This window comes from Hoplias malabaricus, chromosome 11 (genome assembly GCF_029633855.1).
Source record: "Hoplias malabaricus isolate fHopMal1 chromosome 11, fHopMal1.hap1, whole genome shotgun sequence".
NCBI lineage: Eukaryota > Metazoa > Chordata > Actinopteri > Characiformes > Erythrinidae > Hoplias > Hoplias malabaricus.
Genome location: NC_089810.1, coordinates 21,986,332 through 22,007,443, shown reverse-complemented (window position 1 = coordinate 22,007,443; position 21,112 = coordinate 21,986,332). Strand labels below are relative to the sequence as shown.

The 21,112-nt window shown below is 39.5% G+C and overlaps 1 protein-coding gene across 2 annotated transcripts; it reads left to right on the top strand.

Moving 5' to 3' along the window:
- Positions 1-2,415: 2,415 nt before the first annotated feature.
- slc6a15 (solute carrier family 6 member 15) lies at positions 2,416-21,093 on the top strand. Of its 2 annotated transcripts, none has more exons than XM_066685704.1 (12): positions 2,416-2,540; positions 4,385-4,861; positions 8,406-8,563; positions 8,785-8,911; positions 9,055-9,236; positions 12,624-12,734; positions 14,708-14,949; positions 15,928-16,117; positions 17,267-17,459; positions 17,652-17,811; positions 18,895-19,057; positions 19,404-21,093. In XM_066685704.1, the coding sequence occupies exons 2-12, from the start codon at positions 4,573-4,575 to the stop codon at positions 19,788-19,790; spliced, it is 2,202 nt and encodes a 733-aa protein (XP_066541801.1). In that variant the 5' UTR covers positions 2,416-2,540; positions 4,385-4,572; the 3' UTR covers positions 19,791-21,093. The 2 variants fall into 2 exon arrangements, with proteins under 2 accessions (XP_066541801.1, XP_066541800.1); XM_066685703.1 differs by having other exon boundaries at positions 4,382-4,861.
- The last annotated feature ends 19 nt before the right edge of the window (positions 21,094-21,112 follow it).

Below are 21,112 nucleotides of genomic sequence, written 5' to 3'. Positions count from 1 at the left end.
TTTTTTTATTGTTTAATTTTAATATATTTTCAGTGTGTTTTACTGTAGCTTCAGAGGCAATGAGAACAAATTGCCTGATCAGGAGACCAGAAATCCTGATTTTATCTTAATGGCAATGAACAGCAGCAGAAATGGTAAAAGCCAAGCAAAACCATGTTTTTTTTTTGTTTGTTTTTTTTTTTGTTTGTTTTTTGTTTTTTTTTTATACTAAATTAAACTACATATTTTAATTGCACTTATTCAGTAGACAAACTTGGATTAAGTGTGATTAAGATCAAATTGAAATTCAACTTTGTTTCCAAATTCATGCAACTACTAAAACCTGAATGATACAAAAGGCCAAGATTCGAAGAAACAAGCAAATATCGCAAAAAGAGTTTTACGCTCGGGTGGGAAAAGTAGAATATTGCTAATGCGCTAAAGATTGATGAAAAGGGGCTTTTCGAATAAACGATGACGTCTCAGCTGGTTTATACACACTGCGCATGCGGCACCGAGCGCGACGGAGCCCCGACTAATCACACGACCACGGTGTTTAAGGATTCCCCACGATTCTCCTTCTTCTCTCCTCCCCGCACTTTATCACTCAGTTTTCATACCATCGCCTCTTATTTCGGTGCATGTTTGTAATATTACAGACATTAACAGCACTGCGCAAAAGTCCGAGACCACACAGCATTTTACGTCCCTCTCAAAACATTGAGAAGCTCTATATCACAGAAAAGGCACAAACACATTAAATCAATAAATATTATATCAATTTTTGATATGAAGTGTTTTTTTTTTATATAAACGACCCACACAACTCTCGGTTTCCCTCGTTCCGATACCAACCCTAATCACTTACGTCATATGAAGTCTATTCGCTGAAGTGCAGTAGATGGAAACACGACTCATTTCGCATATTTCTAAATTTAAAATGTTGGGTAGAAACACAGAGAATAGATGGCTGGATTGACAAAAGAAAGAAAACCACAATCTGTGCGTATTTATCAGCTTTTATTAATTAGATTCTCAGAGATAATAACTGCAATGTTAATGATAGACAGTGCCAAGGACTCAAAGAGGTCATTGAAGTATTCTCTACATGGCGGAGAGAGTGCCCCAGATAGATCTGAAATGCACTGTCAGGCAAAATCAATATTGCCTACATAGGTTTTACTGATTGTCGGAGGCAACGGGGCGAAATGGTGTAAAAGCTGAAAAACCAAATGTAGGCCGGGAAGGCTCAAAATCCTGCCCCTCCAGTTTAGGCTATACATTAATACATATACGAACGACCACTCACTCTGAGTCTGTGAGATAAAGCACACGGGCATCCGCCGTGTGTGTGTGTGTGTGTGTGTGTGTGTGAGAGAGAGAGAGAGAGAGAGAGAGAGAGAGAGAGGGAGGGAGAGAGCACAACGGACAAAGAAAAGTGAATCTAATGCAGTTCGATTCCAGACATCTTTGAGTCGACACAATTTCTGAACCCAAGCGACATGAATCGATTCCGTACAACAATCTCGACTCCAAAATCTACAGACAAATGACTGTCGGATATCTGTCAAAAAATATTGTAACATACTGACAACATTTGACATTATAAAAACATGTGAAGAGCTAACAGATTCTATGTCCATCCCTTCGGTGTGGATATATGACTGTAAGATATATTTTTTAAAACATTTAACATTTGTCATTACATATTTTCCACTTTTTCTACAGTAAAATGCTGTGGAAATTTGATGCTCATCTGTGATTTTCAGGCCGTCTGTCTAAAGATGGACAGCAGAGTGCCTCATTCTCTGTCCGCGCGGCAAATGATGAGCATGAATTTGTGTGATTCCCAAGCTTTGGAGTCAACTCTGTTCGCCAAGGCCTGGAATCGAGGAATCGATTCTTTTGGGAAAAGGTACCACATCACATTCTGATTAAAGCTTTGCTAGAACCACAGATGACTGAGCATCTCTCTCGACCACAGACTGATACTAGACAGTCGGCTTCTTCATCAGCATCTCAGTGTAAAGTAAAAATACACGAATTAAACAGTTATATTTCACCATAAGGTTTAACCACAAAATTGATAAAGAGAAAGGCGGGTTCCAGCACATGGCCTCAAGAACGTTATCCGCCCACAGAAACAACATCTTAGCGTGCACACTGTAGTGGACTGAACCATTAGCTGAGTATGGGGGGGTGGGTCCCTTTTGATGTATCGCTTAAATCGTGAAAGTATTTATTTAAGTCATGTGCACGTATATATTTATCGAATTAAAATGTTCATGTATTCGGCTTGGAGCTTTATCGTAAAAGAAGAGCATGTTGATTTTAATATATTCGCTCCTGAGAACAGGGGCTCCCCCGCTGAGGGCTTGATGGATGTCAGTGAGGGTTTCGTCTTGTGAGCAGCGCCCGGCGGCAGCAGAATCCTCATCTGAATCAGAGACAGAGGAGAGATGCGCAATGAACACGAGCTGGGACCATCACAAATCACAGAATTAGGGACATCACTAAGACCTACAGGCAGGAAATAATTTTCATCCGTTTTTATTGACACGGTAAGAATAATTTTCCGTATTTGTGTGAATTTCGGAAGCCTGGTGTTTAAATGAATGATGCGCAGGCATGGGCTGGGTGCAGTGTATGATGAAATACCTCACATGGATGGCACACGGAATTTGGGCGGGGATCTAACGTTAGGTCAATTCTTTAGTAAATCCGATCGATAACTTAATTATTAACCATTGTTCTATAGCTTTACATTCAATACTCGTTATTTAATATCTTGTATACATCAGTGTATTCCGACCACATCTTATTTACTGTCGACACAAATCCATGCTTTTATTCGCCCAATCATTTATTAGATTCAGACAAATGTTCCGAATGGCCTGTCATTTCTTTGGACCATTACATTTCAGGAGCTAATGGGAATTTTAAGAAAATGCTTAGAAGAATGTTTGTCTAAATTGGTGCTTACATTGAGGACCCTGTTAAGGGGAGGATAATCTGGGTGAGTTGAGCTTTATTAATGGCCTAAGCCGTCGTGTAGGCTGCCGCATCACACCTTTCTGCCGCTGTGGAACATTTCATCGCCGTCAAACCCGAGTGTAACCCTGCTTTTATGCCCTACATTAAACAAATTCGATAGACTAGGCTTAGCGTACTGTGAATTGCCAAGTTGTCTTTTTAAAAGCGGCTTTTCCGTGAGTGAGAGCGAGGTTTTCTTTTAGCCGAGCTGGTGTTTGGGTTCTTATGCAAATGACCCCGTGCGCCGCGCGCTCCGGTATCAATGCGCAGAGAAACTCGAGATGCCCACCACTCTGTCACAACACTTCAGCCGGACAGAGCAGGGGTTTTGGTAGAGATTGCATAAACATAAACGACTGGGGTCTGGGCTTAGGCTCTGCCTGTGATGGAGATTGCAAACATATAAACTTGTGTGTGTGTGTGTGTGTGTGTGGGTGGGTGCTTTAGAGAGTTGTGTAGTGTTTGTCACATGAGTGGTTCTGTCACTGTTTTCAAGAACTGTGTGTCTCTACCCTGGTCCTGGAGGCATCATACCCTGCATATTTATGGCTTTGCCTCTTGCCCACACACCGACTAATCAGTTAATAAGTCCTTTCAGAGCTGTAGTGGGTGTGTAAAAGTAGGTAAATCACTAAAATATTCAGGACACACTGTTCTAGGCTAAACACCCCGCATCATTGACAGTCAATTTATCAATCTGCACACAACGTCAATTATGAAGTGTGTATGTGTATTTGAATAATAAATACAAACAAACAAACCACATTTAAAACATTTAAGAAAAAAAAACAGTGCCCTTCCCCATGTGGCCAAATATTTGTGCACACCTCATGCAATAGACTACATTTTGAAACATTTTGTGATCATTTTATGGCATTCAGCCAGATAACATGTAGGGTACTGGTGTTGGATGTTTAATAGTATTTACTCAACTCATCCCACAGAGACTGGGTGCTCCATCACTCCAGAGAACGCAGTGCCCTCGCACGTGGGGCTTAATGCACCTAGTGGCCTCGAGCTGATGTACAGCTGCTCTACAATGGCACCTAAGCTGAATATAGTGTATTATTATGATAATGTTATTAGGTGTATTATGAATGGTGTACTATTCCTGTCATTATATAGAAATAAAATAAGTTTTTAAGTACATTTTTTTGTAAAAAATTATTAGACTACTTAAAATGTTACAAATAAATGCGGCCATTTTTAATTAAATCCATTTAGCCACAAGTTAATATTTTACGTAACATAGTTACTCGGTATAAACAGAGCATCAATGATTGGAGGACATGTTCTTTTGCTCAGAAACAGGAGGTGAAACCAAAACGCTCATGTTTATTGTGTCTAATTCCGTCTTTCTTCTTCACAGCAGCTCGTACTGTGACAATGAAGCCATAACTGTCGGCACACGCCACACTCTCCATCCTCTCCGTCTTCAATTCTCCGCCGCTCTCCCTCAGACACTGCCCGCGAAGAGCTGCCGGTCCGGACAAGAGCTCGTTTCCCAGAGAGAAACCCGAGAGACAGACATTTTTACCCCATCCTCTCACCGCTAATCAAATGCCCAAAAACAGCAAAGCCGTCAAGAAAGGCGAACTCGACGACGACGATGTCACGGAGTCCGTTAAAGACCTGCTCTCCAATGAAGACGCGTGCGACGAGTCTCTGAAAAAGAACGCGCTGAGCGTGCGCGCCCCCGCGGCGGCGGATGAAGAGAGCGCGCGCGGGGCCGAAGAGCAGAGACCCGCGTGGAGCAGCAAGCTGCAGTACATCCTCGCGCAGGTGGGCTTCTCGGTGGGACTCGGCAACGTCTGGAGGTTCCCGTATCTGTGTCAGAAAAACGGTGGAGGTACGCATGATTTCTTATGTTGCTTTTATTAATTTGTCAAACAGTACAATTTTGTATATATATATTTTTTTTTGAGAGAGAGAGAGAGAGAGAGAGCATGTGCCTGGGTGTTGGGAAAATTAAGCAAGTTAACCTTTATGGAAACAGGCAGAAAATAAGAGGGCAAAAGAAGAGATAGACTAGGAGAGAGAAAGAGACAAAATGAACAGATTGAAGAGAAAGAGATAAGGACAGAGGCAGAAAGAGACAATTGCAGAAGAGAAACTGGAAAAGGAGAGAAATGGACAGGAACAAATAGAGGGAGAAGACAGAAAAAGTAAAGAGAAAGAAACAAAGGGAAAGAGAGAGAGAGAGGCTATTCATTTTTAACAGATTTTCATTTCCATAATAAGTTGTCTTTTTAGAGTCTAACGAAGAAGAACTGTACTCAGAGTTTTATAAAGAATAATAGGTATGCTCCAAAAGTTGGAATAAAATATTGTAATAAATTCCACAGAAAGGTTTAAATGTCTTTCACTCTCTTGAAATACTTACCTTTTTGGACAGCTACAATTGTGCGGAAACACTGTTCTCTCTGGTTTGTTTACATTCAGAAGGTCTGCTTTTTTTAAGCCGGAATGTTATGTTTAAGGAGATAAACAGCAGTTGTGTTTACGTGACTCGTCTGTAAGGTATTATTCGCTGTTTAAATACCACAGAAACCAATTTGCAACTCAAGTTGTTTAGTTTAGTAGCACTTTCAGTAATGCAGTTGTCTGCTGAATTCAGAAACATTTCCACCTTAAATAATCCTAGGCAGCAAAAGAACGATAGTATTAGCCACATAAGGGCAGCAAGAGCAATCCTCATCTCGGTTTGTGCTTTTCAAAGTTAGGAGTTCTCTCAGTTGTCTAAAAACCTCCAGATACCTTTTCTATGCCATGAGCAGAGAGAGAAAGAGCCTAGCCATCTGGACCAAGACATTTGTTTTTTACCCATTTACAGACACCAGGACTTCATAAACTCATTGGTTTTGAGCATGTAAACATACATGTTATGCTGTACATTCAGAACTACGAGAGCCTTGTTAGAGACATCACTCTAACAAAAGAATCGTTTCTCCTTCTCCTTGATTTATATGTAGGATGAATATATTGCTCCTCTGCAATTTAGGGGATGCCTTTGAGACCTGTTTGCTTTAAAAGGCAATTTTGTAGGAGCGGGCCTTTTCATCATGTAAGGTGCCATAGAGGAAGGATGGGAGCTGACTGTTTGCCTCTTTAAGCTACTGCCTATGTCAGGTGTCTTTGCACTCTGTTTATGAGTGAAGCAGAAGTGGTAAGCAATGACTTCTACATACCTACTTCAAGAGAGCCAGCACAAAAGGAGGACTGGGCTACTGATGTGCTTAGAGATATAGGGTTGAAAGGTACTTAAACAAATGTACCAAATACTGCTCTCAAAATAGAACAACACACTCTCTGTGACCCCGCGATAGTGAATGAGTGACCACATTTCTACTACAGCCAGTAAACCAGACAGTCTGTTTCAGTTCCTCTTTGCTGGGTAAAGTGAGAGACACAGTTCCTCATTTACAAGAAATGTTAATTAAACACTTTGCACTCACTGTAACATAACAACACATCTTGCATGCATCTTGCATGTGTCTTGCATGGGTCCTGTCATGTCTGGAGGATAATCATAGGTTACATTTCTACCCTGAGATTATACAAAGCCCTTCAGACTCCAGAGAAAGCTGATTATACTCTATTTACTTTAGTGGCTGTGATAGAGGTGGACTGTAGATGCAATATGCCTACTCATGCCCATCTACTTTGATCTAGATTTGGAGTGCACTCTCTATGTGTGAGTTAACTTGAGAATGGATCTATATTGGCTGAAGATGTCCTAATGGTAGTGCTGAGTATTGGTGTATTCATTACTCTTTCTGTATATTTGTGTGCGTGTGGGTGAGGAGGGTGATGGTTGTTTAGCTGTGGCCATATTTGGCAGGTGTGTGTGCTTGTGTCAGCAACCAGGTTTTTACCACCACAGTGGTTGTTTACCAGGTCATTATAAGTGAGTGGCTGCCCTGCAGTGCTGGTCTGTAATTAGATTAAAGGCTGACTGTGTGGTTGTGATTGAGCCTCTGCCTGTCTTCATGTCTGCTCGCTGCCTCTGCCTAAGTGGCCTCTTCCGAGACACACCGGACAGATGTGGCCTCTAACACGCACCCCAGGTCTTTGGCTGTACACCATAACCTTCTGCCTCAGTTCTCTCTACAATGGAAAAAAAATAATAATCAAATGAAGACCTTTTTTTTTGGTTATGTTTAGTTTTCTTTTACAAAACAAATGTGAGCATTAATTTCACTGTGGTTCAAGAAATGCTTGGTGGTTTCAAGAGAGTGTCACAAGGCCAAATGCCACTTCCACCCTCTGGTTATGTGCATTGCAAGCATGAGATGTACTATTCATTATTTTTATACTATTTATATTTTCAAACAATTTTTTCCCACTTTTAGACCCTGAGAATGAATGGAAAACTTTTTGAAACAAATGAAGGGATTCACACGCAGTTACACTGAACAATGAAATTCTTATTTTACATTCCTTATTAAAACATCATATAAATGCTAAAAAAAGAAGAAAAAGAAGCAGATTATAAAATTAATGTAATAACCAAATAATGTAATAAATAAATAAGCAAAAGAACATAATATATAACATATGCTAGGATGTATAAGGCATGTACAATAAAAGGCATTGAGAGTGTAATTAAATGTAACACGCTCCTTGAAATACAGTGTTTGAGGCTTTTTCATTTTTTAATTCTTAAAAAATAATAAAAATATGGAATTATAAAGGATAAGATATTAAACATAAACATGATATATCAACAATCAATGTATGTTCTGTCTTTAATTAAGACAATATCATGTCAATAAATCCAGACTGGATAACTCTTGGGATATAGGCTCCATTCTTATTGTAATTTGTAATTTGTAAAGTCATGAATGATCATGCACTAAATAGACTTCCCATTTTAGCTATTCCTTCCTTATACAAGCATTCTAGTAGTGATACCACATTGTGGCTGTGGTTAGGGCAGGTGGTTTGACACAAGAGTGTAGGGATATTAACCTGAGACTTTTGAAATCTGAGTCACTGTGTGTGTGTGTGTGTATGTGAGAGAGAGTGAGAGAGAGAGAGAGAGAGAGAGATGAAGCAGTGAGAGATAGTCTAACTGCCTCATGACACTAGCACATGTTTCTAGCCCCTGAGAGCTTAAAAACAAGCAAGTTCCATCCTTACTTATTTCAGTTTTCTACAATTTTATGCTCACTAGGTCTCCCTAAGATTATTGTGAAGGAATGTTCTTTTCTATGCTGTGATTTTAAAAAAATGACCAGAATAAAATGTTGCCTGGATCAAATGTATTTCCTCAAAATGCTCTAAGGATGATTAATAATCTAAAAGTTATACTGCTAGAGCTTAATGGACTCACTAAAGCATGTTGATTATATTCGTGAAGCAATGCTTAAGAATTGTTTTGGCCCCTGTAGGTGCATACCTGGTGCCTTACCTCATTCTTTTAGTGCTGATTGGCATCCCACTGTTTTTCCTGGAGCTTTCGGTGGGCCAGAGGATCCGCCGTGGGAGTATCGGTGTCTGGAACTACATCAGCCCTCGGCTGGGTGGCATTGGCGTTGCCAGTTGTGTGGTGAGTTTCATACAGAACTCCCATATGGGAACTCATACACAGGTTCCTTATTTCAGGTGCATTATGAAAATCACTAAAGACAGACATAGCAGTGGCCCAGGAGAAAGAGGGCTAATTGAGACTCCCATTAGCAGATGTGGATGATTTTAATTTGTGCTTGAGTGCTCCTGACCGTGGCAGCATATGGTACAATGTTTTACATGTGTTTTCTATCACTGCAGGTGTGCTTCTTTGTGGCCCTCTACTATAATGTCATCATTGGCTGGAGTCTCTTCTATTTCTCCCAGTCCTTCCAGCATCCTCTGCCCTGGCACGAATGTCCTCTTGTTAAAAACAAGACCAGCACATGTGAGCCAATATGCAGACTGTTTAAAAATTTCTATTTAAAAATACAGAATATTTACAGAAAATAAAATAAAAAAAATCCAAATTTGTTTTTCATTAACAATCTGCTTCTGCTCAAGCCACAACGCTCTGATTTTGTTATCCAGATGTGGTGCCTGAGTGTGAGAAGAGCTCTGCCACCACGTACTACTGGTATCGCGAGGCTCTGGACATTTCTGACTCAATCTCAGAGAGTGGAGGGCTCAATTGGAAGATGACTTTGTGCCTGCTGGCTGCCTGGGCCATGGTGTGTCTTGCCATGATTAAAGGCATCCAGTCCTCAGGGAAGGTAAGTGTGTAGAATGGTGAAAAATCTGCATTAGGATTACTCTTTAAAATAGCTTTAATACTGAAGTATATATATAATGAATTTGCTACAATAAAAGGAAATATTAAAGAGTGTATTTATTTGGCGGCACGGTGGAGCAGCAGGTAGTGTGTCGCAGTCACACAGCTCTAGGGACCTGGAGGTTGTGGGTTCTAGTCCTGCTCCTGGTGACTGTCTGTGAGGAGTTTGGTGTGTTCTCCCCGTGTCTGTGTGGGTTTTCTCCGGGCGCTCCAGTTTCCTTCCATGGACCAAAAACACACATTGGTAGGTGTGAGTGTGTGTTGCCCTGTGAAGGACCGGCGCCCCCTCCTGGGGTGTGTTTACGCATTGCGCCCAATGATTCCAGATTTCAGAAAATAAATGAATGAATATTTACATTTGTTATCTCAAAAACTCACTTTCCTGGCGACCTAAAATTGAAATTCTAGACAGCAACAGTTTCATATTCAGGTTTTTGCTGTGTGAGGTAGACTTATATAAGTACATAGTAGTCTTATATTAGTAGTAGGGATATTAGTTCATGTCAAGAGTTTGTTACATTGAAAAGAATGCACAATAACCACTAGTGCAAAAAAGACAGCACTATAATGAAAATGAGTAAAAACAATGTGAACTTAGTGCCTCCAGAAATGTTTTTAATAGCACTTAATACTGTCAGTCTGTCATGTGATTCCTGTTAGCATGTCTAAGCAAAGCATAGTCAGAATGTGAAATGACTTCCCAACAACTTAACCCTGGGTTCTTTTGACATCCATGAGCTCCTGACATCTCTCTTTTCCCTGTGTTGCTTTTCTTTGGTCTTGTTATAGGCATTAACTGGTGAAATGATATTCAGTACTGAGGATGTTAAAAAAAGAATTTCAAATTCCACCAGATGATTTACAAGTAATTTCAGTCTTATGCATTTTCATTGTTAGGTCTTTGCAGGGAAAATCTAAATTTATATTTAGGGCCTTTTATCCCAAACAACATGGCTTAATTTGAATAATGTCACAAGGTAGTCACACAGAGCACTAGAGGCCTAACACAAAGACTCTTGGTGTAATGTTATGTGAATGCCTGGGCATAAATTCACACCTCAGTCTGCTGAGTGAAACGTTAATGCATCCACTACCATCCACTACTCTATACCAACCACAAACATGAAACCAGGATTTACTCTCTTAACATTTGTGACCTTCATTTGGTTTTTATAGAGATTAAAGTTAAGGTGTTTACCTATAAAGATATTTTGGATTATTGCTTTCCTTCGTATCTAGATATACTTTACAGCATTAGGCTTTGTCTAATTTACCAGAATCCTACCAGCAGCTGGCCTCACTTTCTTCATTAGAATTGGGAATTGCAGGCTTTCATTCATCTACAGGATGTACTGGAACTTACCAAATTATTCACCAGTATGTAAAGTAAAATTCTTTGATCAGGCAAGCTTCATTAATGTGTGCTCAGTCTTACCCAGTGCTGGTGGGCTGATTACAGTGAGTGTGGCCTCTTTGCCTCTGTATGGGCCTCTGCCTGCCAGCATAGCAAAGGAGGATCAGGGATTGTCCTGGGTTAGAAACTGAAGGTGGGTGGGGGGGTGGGGGGGTTCAGGGAGGTCTTTGAAGCGTACCAACAAAAGAATATTAATGCCCCATTCACAGTTTCTACAAAAGCGTATTTCAGGAAAAAGAAATGCCACATGGACGTGGTCTTTTTCTGACATTTTTTTGTACAAGTGTGTATGTGTGTGTTCGTGTAAGTGAGTGCATATGTGTGCACGTGTTGAAAAGAGAACAAAAAGCCTTGCCTGTTGCCATGGTTATTCCCGCACTATTCTCACTGGCAAAGTGAACAATCTGTTGGCAAGGCAAACTGCTGCGTTTTAAGAGGTGTCCAAGCACTGTACGTCTGGAGTTGGAAATTGAGTGTTTAAAGACTTATCTAAAGACAGGGGATTAAAGTGGTTTGCTGTAAAACTACACCTCAGAAATGTATGATTCAACTACGGTGAACCACAAAGCGTCATAAAATCTTATCTTGTAATTTAGTGAAATCCTATCTTGTAATTTAGCCCTTTTGGTCTTTCTTACTAGAATGACTCAATTTATACAACTTTATAAAGAGGAATTTAAGAGAAGCCAGCTTCCCTCACCCCACTAATCATTCATTAACCTTAGCTGAACTTCTTAGCATCCTTCCTGTAGCTTGCCATACTCATTGCAGAGGCATATTTTAAAGACTCAAACGAGCATGTAACACTGAGCTCATAGTAAACAGAATATACAGTTGTAATGCATGGTCTAAGTGTTAAGAGTTCTTCTTATAATTTACTGGTAAAGTTGAAATGGACAAGAGAAAATGATAAATTTCAGTTAGCAATGAAAAAACATGCAATTCCTGTAATATACAAAACATGACATAATCTAGAAATGTAGGGCCTGAAGTCTACTAAATATTTGTTGAGTTATACTAATATACAAAGCTACATTTTGGGCCAGAACTCTTATTTTTCTTTTAGTATTAGACTGCAGTCAGTTTACCGCTTGCTATTTGTATGTGTGTCTGGTTAATATCCTGCATTATAGCTGTCTTCATTCTAAGCATCCATTAGAAAAGTCCAGTTCCCTTTAGTGGAGCTTCACAATTTTTCTAAATATTAATATCATTTTCTTGTGTAAATGCAAACACAGATATCGGAAATATGGGATTTTTACTGTGTATTTATTGCATCTGTAAAGCACACACAGAAAGCAGTTACATTAAAGTTTGGAGATTTTATTTTAGTTGTAAGAGTTTTAATACAATTTTATTTCATTTTTAATTTTTTTTATATTTACATATGGCAGAAAGATACATTCAAGCCCATTTTTCAGATTTATATTATCATGATTGATGTAACTTATAAAAGCCCACAATGTGTGTATAGATTCCATTTATAGAGAATAAAATTCATGTTACACTCACTGTAAAGAAGTTACTCCAGAATAAACTAGTTATTTCACAATTAAACCACTCTGAAATTGTTGCTTGTTTTTTTATTTTGTTTTAACATCCCAAGACTGGCATGATGTAGAAAATATGTAAAAAAAAAAAAAGTCAATGGAGAATAATGAAAGAACTTGAGTTCTGTGTGTGGAGAGCTACCAAAGCAGAGTGTGGTTTGCCACCTTAAGGCCAGGGTTGGTAGTACAGTAGTACAATCACAGCCTCTGAAGTGCTGTTACTGAGGTATTACGAATATGTGAAAGCATCTATGCACAAGTGACTGTATGTGACAATATGTGACTGTGTGGGGAGGAAGCCAACTTTAACCAGGGGGTTGTTAGTGGGCATAGCAGGTTAATACTGTTTTCTGTTTGTTTGTAGGTAATGTACTTCAGCTCCCTTTTTCCCTATGTGGTGTTGATCTGTTTCCTGGTGAGGGCCCTCCTGCTTAAGGGTTCTGTGGATGGCATTGCACACATGTTCACCCCAAAGGTGAGTGAGTAAGTGTGTGTATGTGTGTCTGTGTGTGTATGTGTACTAGTAATATATCATACTGGGAAGACCAAAACCCATTGGCAGACTATAATATCACACTTATTTCTGATACCACAAACTAGTCACAATGCAAATGCAAATAAATACATTAATATGTGAAGATATCTTTTACGTTTAGGGTAGAATTAAGATTAGTGTAAGGTTTACAATTAGGAAAGATGTAAAATTAGGAATGAAAGAAAATGTATAAGAGAGAAAGAGAGAGAGAGAGAGAGAGAGAGAGAGAGAGAGAGAGAGAGAGTAAGATAGACAGAGACATAGAGAGCAGTTCTTATTTCCTTAAATTTCATTACCATACACTTCCATATAGGTTTCATAGTAGTGATGAAATAATTTATAATTATTTATATTAAAAGCTACAATTAAAAACTGAGTAATAACCCTTTAAGGCATAATGGTGGTTATGAAGTCCTACACAGTAACCTAGCATCACCAAAACAAGGACAACTCTCACAACAACAGCTTAATGCAATTTATTTAGCATGCTTGACCACAAGCAGCGCATCTCATTCACTTCATCACTGTCAAATTGTTCATCAACAATTCCTCCATGAGCTCCTTCACTTACTCTAACAGAATTTGCAGAAATCAATGACAGTAACTATAGAAACAACAATGTCCTGTTCAGTCTCCCAGCATGCATCTGTGGCTGTAGCATGGCAGGTTCCGGGATCAAATTAATTCCTCTTTCATCAGACAGCCTGCTTCTCAGCAGCCTGTGTACCTCCGCCAACTACTTTACATACACACACACATACAAACAGAGGATGCTGTCACATGTCTGCTCTGTGCCTTAGATCACCATCTCTGCGCATATCAAAGATTCTCAAGATTTGTGACTCATGGACTGTGTGTGTGTGTGTGTCTTTGTCTTTCTTTGTGCCTCTGTAATTATTCATGTACAAAGTTAATCAAAGTGACTTTTGTGCTAAATTTGGTTCAGGAAAGAAGAAACTCAAGATCATGTGTTCCTTTATTTAATATAATATTTTTTCCCTTTTGATAAAAGAGGGATATTTCCCAACTCAGCCCGTCCCAACAGTCATGTAGTAATTTTAATGTGTAAGTAATTTGCACAAAATACTACTATTAAACTGTCTTGTAATATTTAGGGAACTCTAATATTTTTACACTGATTAAATTCAAAATCTTACTGATGCTTCAGTGACTTATAATAAGGAGTCTCAAGTCTTTGGCTTTGCTACTCTGGGCTTGGCACTGCAGAAACTATACTATGTAACCCTTATTGACTCCCCTTCCATACTGATTTCATAATATTTTGTTCGAATAGAATAGAGTCTTTACGGGGGTTTGCAGTCATGTGGGAACAATGTGAAAAGCATAGGGCTTAGCACACACCCCTGTGGTGTGCCTATGTTTAGGATGATGCTGGAGGACATATGGTTGCCCATTCGGACTTGTTGTGGCCGTCCCATAAGGAAGTCCATGACCCATGGGCCCATTGAGGAGTCAAGGCCCTGGTTCACTAGCTTCCTAAAAAGTTTACTGGAGATCATTGTGTGACGTAAGGATACATCCTCACGTAACTGTCCGGTTCCTTCAGATGTGTCCATGCAATGTGATGAGCAGTTGTGATGGCATCCTCTATGGAGTGATTTGATTTATAGGAGAACTGATGCTTATCAAGGTCAGGTGGGATGACTGTTCTAATATGTGAAAGCGCGAGTCTCTCGAATCATTTCATTTCGAAGCATTCATTTCATTCTTCAAATTGTTGTCTGTTTAGAGGACACTGCAGGATGAGTAATATAGAGTGTGTGCTGAATATGAAAAAAATATTTTGTCACTTTCATCTTTATCAAAAGGGCTCTCTATGGTGTCATTTCTGACTGAGATCTGCTTTAGTGTCGTCACCAGGTCACACCATGTGTTTCCATTTGTTCTTTCAGCTGGAGATCATGCTGGAGGCTAAAGTGTGGCGAGAGGCTGCTACTCAGGTTTTCTTCGCTCTAGGTCTGGGCTTCGGTGGAGTCATTGCCTTCTCCAGCTACAACAAACGAGACAACAACTGCCATTTTGACGCCGTGCTAGTCTCCTTCATCAATTTCTTCACTTCTGTGTTAGCCACACTGGTGGTGTTTGCTGTTCTGGGTTTTAAAGCTAACATCATGAACGCCAAGTGTGTCGAGATGTGAGTTCCACCTTCTAACAGAAGCTAATGCAGACAGTAGTTAAGTTGGGGTTATAGCAAAGTCCACGAAGGCCTTTTGTACATTATTAAGGCTAAGATTGCTGTAGCCTTCTTGATCACTGCTTACGTTGTTTTTAAGGTAGTGTAGTGGGTAACACTACTTTCTCTTAGTGTTTAAATCCTTGTGAAGCTTAGCACACCAAGCTACAACAAAGTGTCCTTGGGCAAGACTCCACTATCCGGTTCAATTGTACGATTGATTCAATTACTTTTGAATATTCATATACATATTCATAAACAGCCCTGTGAAGGACTGGCGCCCCCTCCAGGGTGTATTCCCGCCTTGCGCCCAATGATTCCAGGTTGGCTCTGGAGCCACCGCGGCCCTGAACTGGATAAGCGGTTACAGATAATGAATGAATGAATGAATGAATGAATGAATGAATATTCATAAATAATTACATTTATTGGTTGGGGGGACTTACACACTTCCAATGATGGTTCTACAAGGGTTCTTTATTTAAGAAAACGGTTCTGTGTAGAACCCCCAATACCTGAAGAATCTTTTGCATGATTAAAGGGTTTTTTGCATCCTGAAAGAGTTCTTCAGACTGATGGAGAATGGGCTATTGATGGTTCTATACAGCACCTTTTAGAAATGGGTTCTAGGTGGCAGCAAAAACGGTTACTTTATTACAGTGTCAAGCTTGTAACGATAGAAGAACCATTTTTGATGCCATATAGAACCCTTATCTAAAAGGTGCTGTACAGAACCATCTAAAGCACATTCTTCATCTGTCTGAAGAACTCTTTCATGATGCAAAGAACCCTTTAATCATGCACAATTTCCTTTAATAAAGAACCATCATTTTAAGTGTGTAGATTGATTGGGTTCTTATTAACAACTGTAAAGTTTTTGATTAAATATTTCTCTAAAAAACACTAATCCAGAACCCTGTTGTTTGTTCTAAATCTCAGAAACACAAAGAAGATTGTTGGTTACCTGGGTAACGAGATAAATCATAATTTGATCCCACATCACATCAACTTCAGTCATGTGAGCACCGAGGACTACCAGCAGATGACGGATATTATCCGTAAAGTGATGGAGAACGATTATTCTCGCCTGGGCCTGGACAATTGTGATATTAAAGAAGAGCTGAACAAGGTAAGGATCAGTCAGCAGATATTTATCAGAACACTCTATAGACAGTAACCCTGACAGGGTGAAGTCTTTATCTTGCTTAGTTTTATGTATAAGTGCTACTTTATTTGCCTTCATAATGGGTACTAATTTTAATGGACTGTTAAATATTTTTGTATTTAGCTTTTAAAAAGTTTTGCATTTTAAATGATCACTCAGATGGGTTTTGAGAACAAAACGTGGCATATCTTATACAGAACATTAATAAATGACCAAAAGCTTAGGATTTAACATTTTAGCAAACATTATTGATAATATTATTTAGTCAGGAATAGTCTATATATCAAAGAAAGTATTACCATCACTGGTATATAAACTATATCTTTTATTATATATAAATGTATTTATTTTATTTTCTGAAACAAGATATTAATTTTCTAATAATATTATGCTGAGTGATTATCTAGAAAAAAAAGTGTGTGTGTGTGTGTGTGTGTGTGTGTGTGTGTGTGAGAGAGAGAGAGAGAGATAGAGAGAGAGATAGAGAGAGAAGTACAGAGTGAGAGATTTTAAGCAGATGATGAGATCTGAAAAAGATGATGAAACAAACAGAAATAAAATGCAGTAGGAGTCAGCTGGGGTGATGCCATACCTTTCTTGGGGCATAGAATGAACCAAAACAGAGAGCATTCACTCTCATCACCTTAACTCTATTCATAGAAAAAGCTATCTGTGGTCCTGCTGTTTTACAGGACACACCTCCATGCCTTAGAGGACACTTATTTGCTTTTGTCCACATGGCTTAGTGTAATACCTCCAAATAAATCTCAGAATAAACATTCAGGGACCCCTATAATTAAAAAAATATGTCAACCACTTTGCACTGTCTATTTAATTACTCAGCAATAGTAATTAGCATTTAGTAAGCCTTGGGGCTTTAGGTTTTAATCCCTAATCTTGAATTACTGTAACATAGTTTCCCCAGCAGCAGCCCTAAGCTTACTGACAAAGCTGTGTGTTCTTCAGTGTGGTTACTGTACTGGTTTAGTTACTGTAAATGTGTCGTGGTGCTAATGCTTACAAAAAAAAGTGAGTTACAGTGAGTACACATGACACAAGGCTTCCTACAGACAAGACGAGTACCCACTCAATTCCTTGTATTCTCTCACACAGGCAGTGCAGGGCACAGGACTTGCCTTCATCGCCTTCACTGAAGCCATGACCCACTTCCCAGCCTCACCCTTCTGGTCAGTCATGTTTTTCCTCATGCTAGTGAACCTGGGCCTGGGCAGCATGTTTGGCACCATTGAGGGCATTCTCACACCCATCGTGGATACATTCAAAGTGCGCAAAGAGTTCCTCACAGGTCAGCCCACAGCCTATTTGCATGTTAACGTAATTTTTTTACATTTTGTACATTATCATTGTGTATTTTAAATTTGTGTTTAATGTCATGTTCATTCTGTCTCTTCCAAGGGAATTGAGTAAATATTATACTTAATTATCTTTCTTTATCTTAATAGCACTCTTATTAACATATTTGTCTTGCCCTTTACAGTTGGCTGCTGTTTGCTGGCTTTCAGTATTGGACTGATTTTTGTTCAGCGATCAGGCAACTATTTTGTGGCCATGTTTGATGACTATTCTGCTACGCTGCCCCTCCTCATCGTGGTCATTCTGGAAAACATAGCCGTGGCCTGGGTCTATGGCACTGAAAAGTATGTTGTATGATTATACTTACAGCATAGAGAAAGTTTAAAATCAGTAATATACAAACGCTGTTACCTGCAGATACATTATGTATAAATATAATAGAAAGGATGTTATTTTTCAGAGTCAGCACTGCCCTCTAGTGGCAGTAGTGCTGAATGTTTAGTATCATCATGCCATGTGCTGAGGTCTGTAATATTAGCCACAAAAGGAGCTGTGTAGGAGTAGGGCTGTGTTAAATTTTAGTAGAACAAATAACAGCAAATTACCGACCCTTCATCTCAGGAATGTTTCACAGAGCAATGGGATGTTGAGTCTTTTAGACTGTGCTGAATTAAAAAAATTAGTTGCCCATTTTCTAAATGTAAATCTAAATATTAATCAAGATAGTTTAACCCTTTGGTTATTTGTAATCCAGGTTTTCTGACATGTATCTATCTTGCTTTTAAAATCTCAGCCAGACCCTATATAAATATGCTACCTTCCATAAGTATTTTAATAAAAAAGTGGTTAAAAAAGGCACACCTGTGCAATAAGCTTGCTGTCTAATCAGCCTCTTGATATGCCACACCTGTGAGGTGGATGGATTATCTCAGCAAAGGAGAAGTGCTCACTAACACAGATTTGGACAGTCACGTGGGTTTGCTCCTGGTGAGGATTGGCGAATCAAAAGTGAGTGAATGAATGTGTGTTTGTCGCCCTGTGAAGGACTGGCGCCCCCTCCAGGGTGTGTTCCTGCCTTGCACCCAATGATTCCGGGTAGACTCCGGACCCACCACGACCCTGAACTGTATATGCCATTATAGACCATGACCATGTAAACAATATTTGAGGGAAAAAGACCTTTTGTGTACATAGAAAATGTCTCAGATCTTTGAGGTCAGCTCATGAAAAAATGGGAGCAAAAACAGTAGTGTTGTGTTTATGTTTTTGTTCAGTATAAGCATGGGTGATGCTCATCATATCATATACCCTTACAGTATATCAGTCAGAAAGGAGTTTATATATTTCTGTTAATATAAATTAAATTTTAATTAAATTTATGTTGTACAGTGTGCATTACTTTGAAAACCCTGTGTGATTTTCTTCAGGTTCTTTGAAGATTTAAAAGACATGCTGGGCTTCACTCCTTTCCGTTTCTATTACTACATGTGGAAGTATGTGACTCCTCTTCTACTCTTGGCTCTGCTGAGTGCCAGTATCATTCAGCTGGGCATGACCCCTCCCAGCTATAGTGCCTGGATTGAGGAACTGGTGAGTAAACAGAGCTTCTTTTGCCTTCTTTAAGAATTCAGATTAGGAGAATTACACTAAATCACCATCTGTTGTATCAGCAGAGCAGTCCGTAGCCTCAAAGCCATGGATCAACCAGACATGCCATTGTTAAGAACGATAGGAGGAAAATAACTACCAGTTACTTTAAAAGTTCACATCATAGTGACATTCACATTTTGAATGACATATTCCTTCCTGATTGGTTCCACTAAGTGTGTTCCATAGTCCCTAAAAGAAATGGACATTGGATGGCCCCAATTCAGGACTAAGTCCTTGGTATATTCCAGAATAATCCATTTGCGGTATGTGTGTGTGTCTAACTCAGGCTCAGGAGCAATCCCTCAGCTACCCGCCATGGGGCCTGGCTGTCTGCATCTCTCTGGTGGTGGCTGCCATCCTTCCAGTGCCCATAGTCTTTGTGCTGCGCTACTTTAACATCATTGATGAGAACGCTGGTGGCTTGTCTGCCATCTCCTACAAGAAGGGACGAATGATCAAGGAGAGCGTGCGCAGAACCAGCAGGACCAGGCTGGAGGATGAGGATGATGACACAAGTCTGATCCAAGGGAAGACCCCCAGCGAAGCTCCCTCGCCCATGCCTCCCACCCGCAAACAAAGTGGCTCCACACCAGCAGAGCCTGACACAAACGGGCACGTCAGCGTCGGCTACCTGATGGCTGACATGCCAGACATGCCCGAGTCAGACTTGTGAGGACAAACTGTGTTGTGTTACTCTCTGAGTTTGAGCTCGGTGCCTATGGTGAACTCGCACTTGCATCTTTGCCACACCATACACCTTTATCAACTCCATCTGTTGTCCCCACTGCAACCTAGGTCTATTGATGAACTATGTAATCATTTCAGAATCATACCATTTACTTCCCAGTACATATACGGACAATAAGCTGCAAAAACAGCCCATCCCGTAACGTCACAAAAAATCATGTGTACATTTACATTTAAGCATCCACCACCAGTCATGTAGTTACCCATTGTAATTGAAGTTATAAGGTGTATTGTTACTACTGTAATTGCAGCAGGAGGCTTGGCAGAAACTATTGAATGCTGTGTTATTTCTGGCTGATATTAAACAGATATGTTGTTACAGCCTTCCAAAAGAGGTCATTCCAAATGGAGTGTATATTTTTTATGATGTTCCTTGGGATTTCAGTCTGAATAGTATGTTAGGTACATTTTAGCCTGAAATAATTCTTGAAAATAGCCAATCAGAACAAATCGATTATCTTTCTAGAAATAAAACTGTTTATGAAACTAGCTAAAATAAAATTAATTAGGACTATATTTGTTCCACAAAAAACACGATCACGACCCAAACACAAAACATGCTCCACCTACTCATCCACCTAATCACAGTCCTCGCAATGGTATGACGTTAAAAACAGCACTTCATCTTGTATTATATTTGTAGATAAAATAAATGCACCCCGCACCCTTAAAAATCACCTGTGCGCACGTGAACACTCCCTCCCTCCCTGTGTGTCTGAGCGGGTGTGTAGCCTGTACCATAGAATGGCTGTAGATACTGATCATGTTGCAAGTAAGAGCAGTCATTCTCCATCACTAACAAGATTAGAAGCAGCTTAGCAGCTTTGGAAGACTTTAGATTGTATGGATTGTGTGACTTTTTAAAATAAAAGTACATGCAATACAACATCTCTTAGATTAGAATATTGCCATGACTTTGTGCACCGTATGGATGGCACTGACAAACCCAAGTGATTGTTCTAAAAATCTGTGCCTAAAAACTTCTCATAATTGTTTATAGAATACTTAGGGGAGGACGCTGTAAATTTAAGGTATTCTGTAAATATATATTATAAATATATTTATCTGACAATAGTTTGGATATCAGAACATGGTTTTTGGTAAAAAGTGCTTAAAAAGCTCAAATGCTAGTTTTTTGTTTGTTTGTTTTTTTATTCTATGTACGGTCACTATTGAATTCTGACTCTGCCTATTACTGTAAATATTTAATTTTCCATGAAAACGCTTTGAACTTTCTCTTCTCACTGA